At 30.7% G+C, this 14519-nt stretch overlaps 2 protein-coding genes across 2 annotated transcripts; both read right to left on the minus strand.

The window, feature by feature from the left end:
• Window positions 1-1233: 1233 nt before the first annotated feature.
• Window positions 1234-2981, minus strand: LOC127251862 (pentatricopeptide repeat-containing protein At5g66520-like). Its single transcript, XM_051275771.1, has one exon. The coding sequence runs from the start codon at window positions 2963-2965 to the stop codon at window positions 1346-1348; it is 1620 nt and encodes a 539-aa protein (XP_051131728.1). The 5' UTR covers window positions 2966-2981; the 3' UTR covers window positions 1234-1345.
• A 4725-nt stretch (window positions 2982-7706) lies between these two features.
• Window positions 7707-10747, minus strand: LOC127251419 (2-alkenal reductase (NADP(+)-dependent)-like). Its single transcript, XM_051275094.1, has 6 exons — window positions 10585-10747; window positions 10189-10444; window positions 8818-8995; window positions 8569-8735; window positions 8407-8489; window positions 7707-8183 (listed from the first exon to the last, which is right to left on the minus strand). The coding sequence occupies exons 2-6, from the start codon at window positions 10420-10422 to the stop codon at window positions 7805-7807; spliced, it is 1041 nt and encodes a 346-aa protein (XP_051131051.1). The 5' UTR covers window positions 10423-10444; window positions 10585-10747; the 3' UTR covers window positions 7707-7804.
• Between the last annotated feature and the right edge of the window lie 3772 nt (window positions 10748-14519).

Raw genomic sequence — 14519 nt, forward strand, 5'->3', positions numbered from 1 at the left:
ATAATAAATCCCAGTTCCCCAAATTCTTTTATGAGTCTGTCCCTCAGTTGTATCGACTTATTGGAATTCATTTTTTAAATAAAAAGTAAGTAGCTTTTTTATACGATATTTAATAGTAAAATAAATAAAAGTACTGTAGTCTGTCAATACATATAATATAGTATCAAAATAATAACAGAAAAAGACACTCGTTAATTTTAGGTTCCATCTTGGTTTAAATTCCAAGTGCCCATAAGGACAAACAAATTAATATAAAATAATAAAAAGATAGTATATATATATATATATAGATATAATGATATTAGGATGCATTGTACAGATTGATGGTAAAGGGGAAAAAAATTGTGGGGACATGCACGCTTTCTATATAATTTTTTATTATACAGAATCAAAATCGTGCTTTCCACTCTTAATAGCACATGTTATGAATTATTATTATTATTATTATTATTATTATTATTATTATTATTATTATTATTTCCGCATAAACAAGTCTTGGCAATCTTAACATTGCCGAAATTACATTAAAAGCTAAGAAAAAACAAAGAAAAAAAAAAAAGGTTTAATGAGAAGTGGAAATTGGGTTGACATGAGAGAGAGAATACATGTGTATACGTGTTGCGTGTAGAATCTGTTAGGGGTCAAAGTCAAGGGAGGTTTGGAGCATTTAACATTACACCTAAATCGGAGGAGTAATAAACGGCATTCGGCTGCCAATTTGTCATTCAATATTTCAACTCATATATTATTTTTATTATTATTTTTCAAAATAATATACATTAATAGGAACTGCAAAAATAAGTATGGTACAAAAGCTCGGTACAAAAATTCATGCTTTGGCTTTCAAAGATAGACTCGAAAATTTTTAGGTCGTGCTTGACCCGTCACGCTAATGAATCGGACATGTCCGAGCTTACGAAAGTCATGCCGTTTCTGACCTGACCCGATTTTAAAATTTAAATTTAAATTTTAATAAATTTATATATATATACTAATTTTTGAAATAAAAAAAATTAAAACATGATATGTTAGTAAAGTTCTTAATATGTATATGTTTGGTTGTATATTCAATGTCCCACCAAAAAAAAAAAAGTGTAAACCGGGTCATGCTCAGGTCAGTTTTTCCAGACCAGACGTGCCATGCTGGTCACCACACTTTTGAATCTAAAAATCAACACTTTTGAATCTAAAAATTGATTTTTAGTATAATATAGAGATGTGATATTTTTGGTAAGAGCCTATAGACAAAGTTTTGATATTTACAATAATTTATTTTTTCAAATCTTTTGTAAACTTAAAAAAACTCCAATCAAGGAAAGGCTACACCTCCATACCTTCATAAAATTCAAACATCTAAAGACATATAAGTGGCTTCATCATCATATTCATACAAGGCCGCCGGAGCCGTAGCCGGAGCAGCAGCCGGTGCCCGTGCGCGGCATAGCATAGAACACAGCACGCCGCATACTTCTGCCGCGTGCGGATGCAGCACGTCGCCAGCAAGAAACTCTTCGACAACGCCATCAACTTCTATAGTGCTGCAGCCCGGCGTTTTCTTCATTCGTTTTTGCTCGAGCAAGCTCCGAACCCTCTTAGCTTCGGCTCCCCACCCAGCTTCCCGGTACATATTGTAGGCGAGCACATAAATTCCATAGTCGGGCGATCCTTCGCTCGTCAGCTCCCTCCACAGCCTGTCGCCGATCTCGACTCTCCCATAGATCCTACAAGCCCCAAGCAAGGCTCCCCATACATTACCATCCGCATTCCCGATCCCTCCCATTTTCTCGCAAACAAATCGCTCGGCTTCCTCTAACCTACCCGATCGCGCAAGAAGATCGACTATGCAACCACAATGCTCGATCTTGGGCTCGATTGCATACACGCTGCTCATATCTTCGAACAAAGAAAGGCCCAGGTCGATCCATTTGGCATGCGTGCAAGCCGTCAAGAGCGCTACGAAAGTCGCCTCATTAGCTCGGGTTCCACTCGCGACCATTCCATCGAATAATTCAAGCGCTTTACTCGCATTCCCGGTCATCGCTACCCCGGATATGATCGCATTCCACGCTCCAGTATCCCTATCCCGGATCTTCTCGAAAACCAACAGAGCAAGATCGATACGCCCGCATTTCGAATACATATCCACTAGTGCAGTTGCTAATATCGGATTCGACGTGTATCGGCACTTCTCGGCGTAGGAATGAATCCACAAACCTTGTGCCAATGCACCAAGACGAGCACAGGCAGTAAGAGCGGTGACTATGATCGACTCGTTTGGTTTCAATTCGAACTGTTCCATTCTTTTGTACAAGCAGAGGACTTCCCGGAAATCGTCCGATTGCGAATATGCAGCCATTATTGCGCTCCATGAGACCACATTTCGATCAGGCATTTCATCAAACACCTTCCTAGCATTCACAGCGTCGCCTATCTTCCCATACCCGTTGATCATGGCCGTCCAAAGCACCACATCTTTCGCAGGCATTTCATCGAACAGTTCGACTGCAGCGCTCATGTCGAAATTCGACGCATAGAAATCAATCAATGCGGTGGCAATAAACAGGTCCCGGAAGAACCCTAACTTCAGGACATGGCCGTGCGCCGAAAGACCGGTCGCCGGAGAATCAGCGGCTAAAATAGAGCAGGCCTTGACGAGAGGCGTGAAGGTGTAGTTATTCCTAATGAGACCTTCTTGGAGCATGTCTTTGTAGCAGGAAACGGCGCGCTCCGGCTGGTTGGTTCGCGCGTAGCCGGCTATCACTGTGTTGTATTGGAAAGTGGTCCGGCGGCGGAGGCTCCGGAAGACGACGGCGGCGTAGGAAAAGAGAGGTGGGCTCCCGGAGGCGGCGGCGAAGGAAATGAGGGCGGTGAGGTCGGCGGGGAGCTTGATGAGATTGGCGTGGATTTGCTTGAGGTGATTCAGAGTGGTGCATTGCGGAATCAGGAGGATCACTCGTTCGATCATCTAACGTTGTTCCACCACTTTCGAATGATCATCGAATATAAGTGTGTTTGTTTCGTATATTTGATTTTAATATTAAAAAATTTAAATTTTTATACTGTAAATTTTTTTCTAAATATATTTTTTTGGTTTTTATTAAGATAAAATAACAACATTAATAATAATAATAATAATAATAATCAAATGCAATATTTATTAATAACGGTAAAGCTATATACTAAACTTAAAAACAAAACAGTACATAGCTTCAAATCTTGACAACTATCATTTAAGATGTTCATGTTCATGTCCGGGCCAACGGACTACTATTGTCCATTTCTTCCATTTATCATAATTCATCCAAATTCCGATATCGTTAACTTTCCAGTATATGTCCGAATGGCCCATGTCGCGAACTCTATCGTATGCAAGAAATCCCGCAACTCTTTTCAAGCTCGTATGAATGTACCCGGCAACTCCATAATGCTCGTCGTTGACACGCTTAACTTTAACCGTCAACTCCTCCCCCGGCCTCAGATAGGATACGCAATGGTCGCCTTGAACTTCCTCCCCGGCCTCGACATAGGCGTTGACAACTTTGCTTTCGATCGAGAAGTTGCTGATTATATGAATCGTGGTCGGACGATTGAGATCCTCCGCCGCCGCTGCCGCCGGCGAAGTGATGTAAGAACACAGAATGTATGATAAGAGCAACCATAGAGGAGGGAGGATTTTTAAACACATTTTTTATTTGGTGATAGAACACATTTGGTGAAATTTCTGTATTTAGGAGTACTTAATTTATAGATGTAAAAGTTTGTTGGTTTACCAAAGGAAATTGTTAGGTTGTGTTTGTTTGTAGGTTTGGATCAATTTTTATTATTTATGGATTTTTTTTTTTTATATAAAATATATATTCTTTTCATTTCATAAAATATGTTCAATATTACTATAGGCATTATATAAAAAAATATAATGAATAAGTAATTAAAAAATATAATAATAAAAATAATTATATATTATTATTAAGATAATTAAATAATTTAATTAAAAATAAAAAAATTATAAATTATGAAATTTAATATGCGATTAAAATGTATAATTATTTTTTAAAAAATAAATAAATTATATAAGATGGATAAAAATAGCAAAAATAAACATTTTATATGGGACGAATAAAGTATAAAATTAAATATTGTTTGTTTTTAAACTATATAAAAAAAATAGTTTTTTATTTAAAAAACTTATAATCTCTTCTGGGTGGGTCAGATGACAGTATGATTAGAAACACAGTCTTCTAGACAATATAAATTAATAAGTTAGTAATAATAAATTATGATATTATTTTTTTTTATATGATTAGTATAGTTGGTATTTTAAATATTTTTAACATTGTATCTTAATAATATATATAATATGGATATATAAATTAAAAAACAGTATATTTATTTATTTATTTATTATTACTTTACATTAGTTTATAAGAAATGAGGAGTTTTAAAAATAAATAAAAATATTTATTAATTAAAAATATATATAAATAAAAATATTTTGAATGGATCCTACGTCTAAAATGTTATAAATCAAATTAAATTAATTTATATTTGTTACGTTTATTTAAGATTGATAAATTTAAAAAAAATATATAAATGAATATCTTTTGTATGGCGGACAAAAAAGTAGAAGTCTTTTTTGTGACTGGACGACGATGGAGTATTAATATTTATTTATATTGCATCAAATGATTATGTTAATTTAAAATATTACTATTTAAATTGTATTTTTATTGCTAGATTTTAAAGAAATGGAACCATATCGTTGAAAAAACAATGGATGGAAATTTAATTAATTTATTTATTTATTATGTAAATTGATATATATATATATATGAATACTTAATTTGATGTAAAATTAAAACTTTAATATAATAATTTGTTTAAATAATAGTTTGATGTAATTTCTTATAATAAAAATAATATATTTTTATTGATAATTAAATAGATTGAATATTATTTTTTTAAAATAATAATAATAATAAATATTTACGGACACTACAAATCCTATTATTAATATTTCATATAAAAACACAAATCTTTTTTCAATGCACATTGTATATTCTTTATTAGGTGTGATCCTATTTTCCTTTCCATATTTTTATGCTCTCCACCAAATATGAAAAAATAGCTGTGTTTATTTAGTGGAATTTTGAATTTTAAATTTGAGTTTTGAATTGTTTTAAATTAAAATAATTATATAATATAATATAAAATATATGTTAATGTAATATTTTAAATATAAAAATAATTAACGTAATATAGTAAATATTTAATCTGATATTGTTTTAAGAAAATTATGAACAATAAAAATCAACCACATAAAATATGTTATATAATATTAAAGTAAAATTGTATAATATTTCATATGTTTTATTTTTCTTTGTGATTTAAACTACAATTTATATTATTCATTATGTATTATTTTCAATAAAGTATTACATTAAAATACTATTTAAACTATATCTCAAATCAAATTTTAAATTTCAAATCACAACAAAAGAAAAAAACAGATATGCTTTATTTATTTTATTGTGTTATATTAAAATTAATTGCACTCCTTAATAACAATAAACATTTGATACAATCTCTCCACATATTGAGCATGTCAGGTGTAAATTGAATTTAATATTTATATATAGTCAAATCTCAACAGACAATTAATCAATTATTATAATTTACAAATAATAATTATATATCTGACCATGAGTTTACTTTAAAAATATTATTTTCATCTCTTAACAATCTATCAATTTTTTTATTTTAATATGTTTTATAACAAAATATTCATTTTTCATTTTTTTTTTTAAGTAATTGTATTGTCTACCTAATATTACAAATATCTTCCAATTTACAATATATTACACAAATATCATTATATTTATATCATACAATACTGATAAGGTTAATTTAGTTTTTTTACTTTTATTTCTATTTTATTCTAATATAATACTAATATTTCTAAAATTACGAATAAAAAATGAATAAATATATAAATATAAGACGAAGAGAGTACTATTTATTAGAGACAGACAACATGGAAAATTCATCAAACTATGTAAAATACATGTAATCATAATATTATTTGCATTGTTTAATTTTCCATTTACCAAATATTATAACCTATAATCGATCAATATTTAAACTATAGATATATAAATTTATACTCTTTCCGTCTCGTCGGAAGGGTGACGTTTGCTTTTTGCACGTAGATTTTTGAATATTAGTATTATATTCGATTGTAGTAAAAAAAGATAAAAATACTCCTGTTAGTATGGTATTTGTGTAATATTTTGTAAATTAAAAGGATATTTATTATGTTAAATAGGTAGTACAATTACTAAATTAAGAAATTGTAACATTGTTTTAGGACGGACGAAAATGAAAAATCTTAATGGGACGGAGAGAATATTATTCTTTTACAAAAGCAAATTATTAAAATAAAATATTATTTTTTATATTAGCAAAATAATTCATAAGAAATATACTTCAAACTAAATAGAAAAACTCAGAATTTCATATTTTTTTTCCTTTAAACTACAATAATTAATTCCAATTAACTATTTGGTTTGTTCATGTAAAAACTTGAAGGGTGCGTTTGTTTGGGAGTTTGGATTTTGAGTTTAGATTTGAATAGTAAAAATTTTGAATTTGAATATTGATATGATGTGATATAAATAGATATTGATGTGATGTTTTGAATGTAAAATTGATTTTTATTAATAAAAAATAGGTGTTTGATTTGATATTTTTTAAGAAAAAAACGAGATGAATAGTATATTTAAAATTCAATCCCCCAAACAAACACACCCTAATTAGAATGATTCTTTATAAATATTATTTTTAAAAAATATAATAAAGACAAATTAACATAATATATTCCTTTCCTCAACGAATAAAGTAAACATTTACTTTTGGCACAGTATTTAATAAATAATAATATTTTAATTATAATTGATAGTTAAAAATAGTATTATGACATTTCTGTCCTTATTTTTTTGGTGTAAACGTAACGATGTGATATAAAGTAAGAGTATTTGTAGAAAAAAATGACATATTTAATGTTATATTTACTTTGTAATTAGACGTTCCAAAATAGAAATATGTATACTTTCTAAAGTATATTTTATCAACTCACAAAAAATAGCTAACTTTTAATACAAAATAATATTATTTTTTATATTATCAATACAATTTTCTATAAAATACAAAGTGAACAAATCTTTTTATTTATATTTTATTTGATCATAGCTCATGTTAATTCCAAAATCAGTTACTATCCCATATATCCTTAGATTATCCGATGTCACCAGCCGCGAAACTAACCTATAAATCCTGAAGGTGTAATGAGTGAAATTCTTTTTAATATTTAATGAATAAATTTAAATAAAAATAATTAATAAGATATTTTTACTTTAAATAATTTTCATCTTCAACATCGCAAAAATTTTATTTTCGATTTTCAAAAAATATTATTTCATGTAACATACCAAATAAGTTTTTGTGTTTCTTTCAAAGTTTGACTTAATATAATTTTACAAGTTTAATAATGGTTGTTTCAATAAAATTTCACTACAAATATATTACATAAAAAAGTTATACTTTATTTAAAACATCATATTAAAAACATATATATATTATATAAAATGTATCTTCATTCTATTTTATAGTATTTCGAAACGAATTGAAAATTCTAAAATACTCTCAAAATATATTTAAGAACAAACTAAACATTCTTTATAACGATGAAAAATAAAATAAATTATCAACCGTAATAAGTGATAACAACCATACTTTTTCGCCATATCTCTCACTTATCGGAAATTTTTACAACCATTTTTCCAATGTTATCACCACGGAACAACCCCACGAAGGCGCCGGGTATGCTATCGACGCCATGTGAGATGCTACAAAGAACCTCCATTTTGCCGGCATTAATGTACTCGGCCGTGGAGGAGATGAAATCCGGGTAGCACTTCAGGTGATCCGCGGCTAAAAATCCCTGAACCGTGATCCTCTTATACACCACATCCAGCAACTCTAACGCCGCCTTGCGGCCACCTCCTGTGTACTCGGAAATGGCGCCGCAGACAGCCACACGGCCATACGTGTTCATGTTAGCAATGGCCGCTTCCAACATCTCTCCTCCCACGTTATCAAAATATATATCGATGCCGTCTGGGAAGTGCCTGTCAATGCCCAAATCAAAATCTTAGATGACAATTTCATTTGAGAAAATTAAAATTCTCCTGACACTTTTAATTTTTTTATTAATATTTATAATAATATTTATTTTTTAAAAATATATATAATTAAATATATTCTATTCTTATTCCTAAAATTTTCTAAAGGTTCAGAACTTCTATTTAAACAGACCCAGTTAAAACCAACGCCAAGGTTAAGGAGGTGAACCTTTTTAGGGCAGATTTGAGGTCGGTCTCGTCCTTGTAGTTGAATGCGTCGTCGAAACCAAGCTTTTGCTTGAGTAGATCGACCTGCAAATTAACGATTGAAACAGATTTAGAAAACAAGGAAATTAATAGGCTGTAATTGTAATGGTAATGGTAATGATACCTTCGATTGGGAACCAGCAGAGCCAACTACACGACAGCCAAACAATTTGGCATACTGACCAACTAAACTTCCGACGGATCCTGAGGCTGTCGACACAAACACACTTTCCCCTTTCTTCGGATTGCACACTTCGAAGAATCCTCCGTACGCTGCTAGCCCACTGAAACCTGCAATTAATTTGCACAATATAAATATTTTCTCTAGATCTAAACTCAGGTCGATCGATCAAAATTGAAATTATATACATACCGAGAGGGCCGACGTGGTAATGCAAAGGCAAGCCCATGGGATCCAGCTTATTGAGAAGCCTGCCTTGCTCCACAACGGTGTATTCTCCCCATGAGAGAAGCCCGATCACCAGCTCGTCTTTGCTGAATTCAGCCCGGCCCGAAGCGACTACTCGGCCTACGCCGTACGTATCAATGGCCTGCGAAGACACGTAATTAAAGAAAGGCCGCTTATTTAATTAGGCACGTCCCCGAACACAAAAACGTGTGTTCCATTCTTAAACTATTTTTTTTAACATGTAATATACACCTTCCGTCCATACCCTATTTTTCTTTTTTTTTTTAGTGTTATTAAAGATGATTTTTTTCTATTTTTTGTAAATTTATTTATCTTAAATATATTTAACAAATATAAATTAATTTAATTAAATTTTTAATTTCACTTAAAACCCACTTAAATTTCTATCTCTCTCCTCAATAAATAAATATTTTTATCTATATTTAAAATTTCTTATTTTTAATAAAATTAGTTTTAAATTAATTATAAATAAATAAATTATTATTTTTATTTATTTGTATTATATAAAATTTTATTCTCTATAAAATGATATCCATATTGTATATATTTTATTGATATATAATGCTAAAAATATTTAAAATGCCAAGAACATTATTCATATAAAAATAATAAAATAATATCATAACTTATTATTAATAATTTACTAATCTATACTGCCTAAAATACCGTATCCTTAAGCAAATGGATCATCTTGACCGGGACAGAGGAAATATTATTTTTTTAAAAAAAAAAATTGTATTTTTTTCGGAGGATTGTAATTTTCACAAAGAGAACACAAGAGTCTTTTGTTTGTTGGTGTTTTGAATTTGGAAGAATGTTTGTATTTGGAAAAAGAATCAAAGTGAAATAATTGAGGTTTTGTTTGGATGTATTTTGGGACCACAAGATGACTTGTGTTGATCCATAATGTTAAACAAAAAAAAAAATAAAAAGTTAATGATTTGTTTGATTTAAGTTTAATTTTTATATTTTAAACTTATATATAATTTTTTTAAATAATATTTTATTTGATATTTTATAAATATATATATATATTTAATACAAACATTAAAGAGTAAAGTACTAGAAAATTAGAAAATAATTTGTAATTAAAAAAAATACAAAACAAAACAATTATAGTGTGTTCTTTTTTTGTAAATATAACCCAATATATTTCAAAACAATTTAATATACTATTATATGTTTATTATTATTATTTTTTTATCTACATCATTTGTATACCATTATACTTTATCAATTAAATGAAAAGATAAGAAAAAATACCGTATAAGAAAAAAAAAAAACATAAGAAGAGTGTGTGTAATCGGTAGAGACCTGGCCTGGAGGGATTGCGGCGGCGAAACCAATGGCCGCCTGAGACGAACAATTTGCCTTCATGCGGTTAAGCTGGTACGGATCCACTGATACGCACAGCGTCTTCACAATCACCTCTCCGCTCCGCGCAGCCACGGCTATTGATTCCGTCTTAATATCGAAATCGGACTCTGTCGGCTCACCGTTTACGTGACTCTTGAGTGCTACGAACCTGTTCCTCAACTGCTCCGCCATCACTCGCAACTGCAATTTTGATCTGCAAGAGGAAGGCAAATGATCGATCGATCCAGTCACCGTACGAAATGATGATATATTAAAGCTAGTTATCTCCTCTAATGTTCAGGACAGCTGCTTCTGAAAGACGTCAATTCCATGAAATCAAAGAGCAGAACAAACCTGAACTTGGAGAGCGTTCTCAAACTCCTCCTGGTAGCTGAACAATCAATCAGTTGGAAGATGGAATTCGCTTTAACAGAATCAGTGTGTGGCGCTTAAGTTTGTAAATTTATTAGGCCATCCACAACACAGAAACCCATCCAGTGTTTCTTCCCATTCTCTCTCCTGTGCCACGTCAGTTTTTCTCTCCGTCACGTCACGAAGAACTCCAACTATATTTTACATTCACATCAAAGAACATTTAAATCTAATATTTTAATAAAACAAATTATTATAAATATAAATAAAAAAGTATATATTATAAATATTATTTTTAATATTTATTGAATAAAAAAGTGGACTATGGCCCACAAAAATTGGAAGAAACGGTACACTCGCAATGTACCGTTCCTTATGTTAATTGGTGTTTTAATTTTTTTTTTATTTAATAAATGATGACGTGGGAGGCGCTTCTCAACAAGCGTCTCCCGTTGTGGATGCCCTTAGCTATGTGTTTGTTTAGTGTATTAATCTAATAATATATATATATATATTATCAAATTCAAAAGTGAATGGCATAGGCTCCATTCAATAAAAAATAATTAAAAAATATATATTTATATTGCATAATTTTTTTAAAATATATATTTTTTCTTAACATTACAATTTAAAATTTATTATAAAATATAATATTTGATTATTATTTTTTAAAAAAATAAAAAATACTCCCTCCGTTTCAATACAATAGTCTTGTTTATCATTTTTGTCCGTGCTAAAACAATAGTCTTATTTTCATAGATACTCATATCACCATAAAATTATCTTTATTTTTTCATTATTATTACACAAATATCACTACCTTTTATACTAATACACTCACAATTACAAAAAATATTTTACGCATATTTTTTACCAACTATCAATATAATATTAATATTCCTTAAATTTTGTGTTCGGCCCAAATAAGACCATAGTTTTGGGACGGTGGGAGTATATGTTATATAACAGCTAGTGGAGAAAGCAATGTTGATGTATTGTTTGACCTGATAATATATGTGTATGGTTATTTAATGATTAATAGGGAATAATTAGATAATGAAAGTGAGCGGAATGCCTGAAAATGAGACAAAAATAGCATAACTAAGAGAGAAGCCGTTCTGGATGCTTAAACCAACAACTTGATTTATTCAGCCGTTTACCCCTAAAGATACCAAGTGCACATTCCCATACAGGTTACAACAAAAAAAAAATGGTCATTTTCATTAGTTTTCATTCAGGGTTTGTTTATTGGGCTTTTTTAAAAATAAAATAAAATATTATTATTAGTAAACTAGTTGTTAAATTTAAAATTTTAATTAAAAATTGATATTAAGTTATATATATATTATAAAATGATTAACCAAGTAATTAAAATTTTGCAAAAAAAAAAAAATCTCAAACAATCAATTTGGCTGGTTTATAATTAAGTTTTTTAGTTTAATTTAAATATTATTTTATAAAAATATCTTTTTTTTTTTCATTAAAAATACTGAAATAGTGAGGGTGTGTTTGCTTGTTTGTTTTTGTTAAAGTTTAAATAAAAAATAAAATTATTTACCATAAAAATATATATTTTTTTAAAATATTATATTAAAATATTATTTAAATAAATAAAAAAACTTAATTTCAAACTTAAATCAAACAAATCTTTGAAGTTGTAAGATAAAAATATTGAATTTAGTTTGTTTTGTTTTGATTTAAAATTGAGGTGTTTTTATGAATTTGATTGAAATAACATTTTTGATATAATGATGATTTATTTATTATAAATAAATGATATGTATTTTAAAAGCTTAAATTGTAAGGTTAAATAATCATTTAGCATAATATCGATCAAAATATTTTGTATTCAAATCTCACCGCATTGTTGTCCACATGCACCACAATTTGCTACGGATCGGGATCAATTTTATTGCAAAAAAACTAATGAAAATGCTCTAGTCCACAATTATTTCAATTTCGTATATTAAAACAAGCCCTCAATTTAACGGCGGTGATGACCTATGTGTGGCTATACGTGGCAAACAAGACTTGTAGGTTTATGACTTCAAATATGAGCATATTCTTAGCTTGACGAAAATATGTATTACTTGAATTTCTGTATATAAACCATCATAATAACTTGTAAATGACATACATTATTGATATATATCGCTTGGCATGATCCAAATTTCGTTGTTGAGATTATTAATTATTTTTGTCATTTTTAAACGGTAGTCTAGTGCTAGAAAAGTTAAGGCATGTGCTACAAGCGGCAGCCACCTCCGCTCGCAAGCGCCCAGAAATCTCCTGAAAAGACTAAGGTATGAGAGGCAAGCGGTAGCCTTCACCGCCCGCAAGCGACAGCCCAGACACCCACCCCTGCATATTATCACCAGATTCCAACTAAGTGTTCTAACTGCAGCGGTACAACAATTTCATTTCCAGCCAGTATAAGTGAGTCTAGCTGCGGTGATGCCCTTCAGCTCTCCGACAAGCGAGGAATATCTGAGCCATTGCAATTCAATGCGATCAAAGCAAGCGTCCTGGGAGTTACGGCCAGCAACTGTTTCAACAGAATAACTACCAGTAACCGCCTAACTACCTAGCGATTGGAACCACCAACAACTTATTGCAACCGTCCCATTTAATCTGCTATAAATAGGATCATATATCTTTATGTAAAGAGATCGATACTTCGATTCTGATATACTTCTAGCAATTACTTTCTGCACACTAGTCGTCTTCCTATCTTTGAGAGTTCCAACCCTGTAAGGGAGTTCTCAACGGGATGAGGGATTTTCCTACTCCCTTGGCCAAGTCTTTACCGCTTTCTTAGATTAGATTACTACTTTCAATTACTGCTTTGTAGATCTAGTCTTTCTAGCTTTAGTAGTAATGAATGAAATATCATTCATTTCTTCGTACTCATTTCTTCCACACTTTATCCATAGTTATATAAACTTTGAATTCAGAGAACCTCATTTCACTGGTTTAGAGCATAAGAAGAATTGATTAATCTAAGTCTTGTTATACGCCATAAGCGGTTTCAAGGTAGTTTAATGTAGTTAAGTACGCGGGAGCCGACCTGCTTAACTACTGTTCTGAATTCAATTTTGATTAAAAAGAGATAACAGAAGGGTAAAACCACTAATGAGGCAGAAGTTAGGATAATTAATGGGGCATAGACGGTGGTCTATTAGGTCGCAGAGATTCCTAGTGACAGTAGGGTTTCTTTCTTATAATAATATTATGATTCTTGATGTCATTGAAGTCTTGTTGTAAATCCCTTAAGGTCAAAATTCAAGTGTTATGAATTATTTATAGTTCAGTTTATATAATTATATCCTCTCATTCTAATAGTTTCCGTAATATACATATATCTTCGATAACACACTCACATCGCTCGCTCATTACATCAAGGGAAATCTATCCATTTAGTAACGCACAAGTCAGATACAACACCTCTCCTCAACTCTCTGTCGCTCATCTATATATATATATACACATTGTGCCACTCGCTTATGTCCCGTTCACTCGGTAACCGTCATTCATTTATATCCCGTTCACTCGATCCCGTTTCCGCTCATGTCCCCTTCATATGGTTACCGCTGGCACTTCATACTCCGCCCTCGCTTCGCTTGCTTCCGCTCATTCACTTTTTACCCCTTTATTTACAGCTTTTAATAGACTAGAAATTTTGATCCGCAAGCGGATCCTTCCCTTCTGCTTTGGTCGTTTTTTCAAGATTTAAAACTGTGAAATTCATGACTTAAAATCATTGTGTTCGATCTGGAAACTCACCAGTAAAAAGAGTATAAATAATTGTGATAACGACTCAGGGTCTACAACCACATGATTTACTATATCCGATCGCTTTCCTATATACATCACTCACTGATTTTCGAAAATAAACTCTCTGTGAATTTGTAACAAAC

Source organism: Andrographis paniculata, unplaced genomic scaffold, assembly GCF_009805555.1.
Source record: "Andrographis paniculata isolate CXL003 unplaced genomic scaffold, ASM980555v1 Contig45END, whole genome shotgun sequence".
Lineage (NCBI taxonomy): Eukaryota > Viridiplantae > Streptophyta > Magnoliopsida > Lamiales > Acanthaceae > Andrographis > Andrographis paniculata.

Coding starts and splice junctions, on each gene's coding strand:
- LOC127251862 (XM_051275771.1), bottom strand. CDS start 2,965: ATGATCGAACGAGTGATCCTCCTGATTCCGCAATGCACCACTCTGAAT.
- LOC127251419 (XM_051275094.1), bottom strand. CDS start 10,422: ATGGCGGAGCAGTTGAGGAACAGGTTCGTAGCACTCAAGAGTCACGTA. Junction 8,736..8,817: donor TTACCACGTCGGCCCTCTCG/GTATGTATATAA, acceptor AATTAATTGCAG/GTTTCAGTGGGCTAGCAGCG. Junction 8,184..8,406: donor CTCAAATCTGCCCTAAAAAG/GTTCACCTCCTT, acceptor GGGCATTGACAG/GCACTTCCCAGACGGCATCG.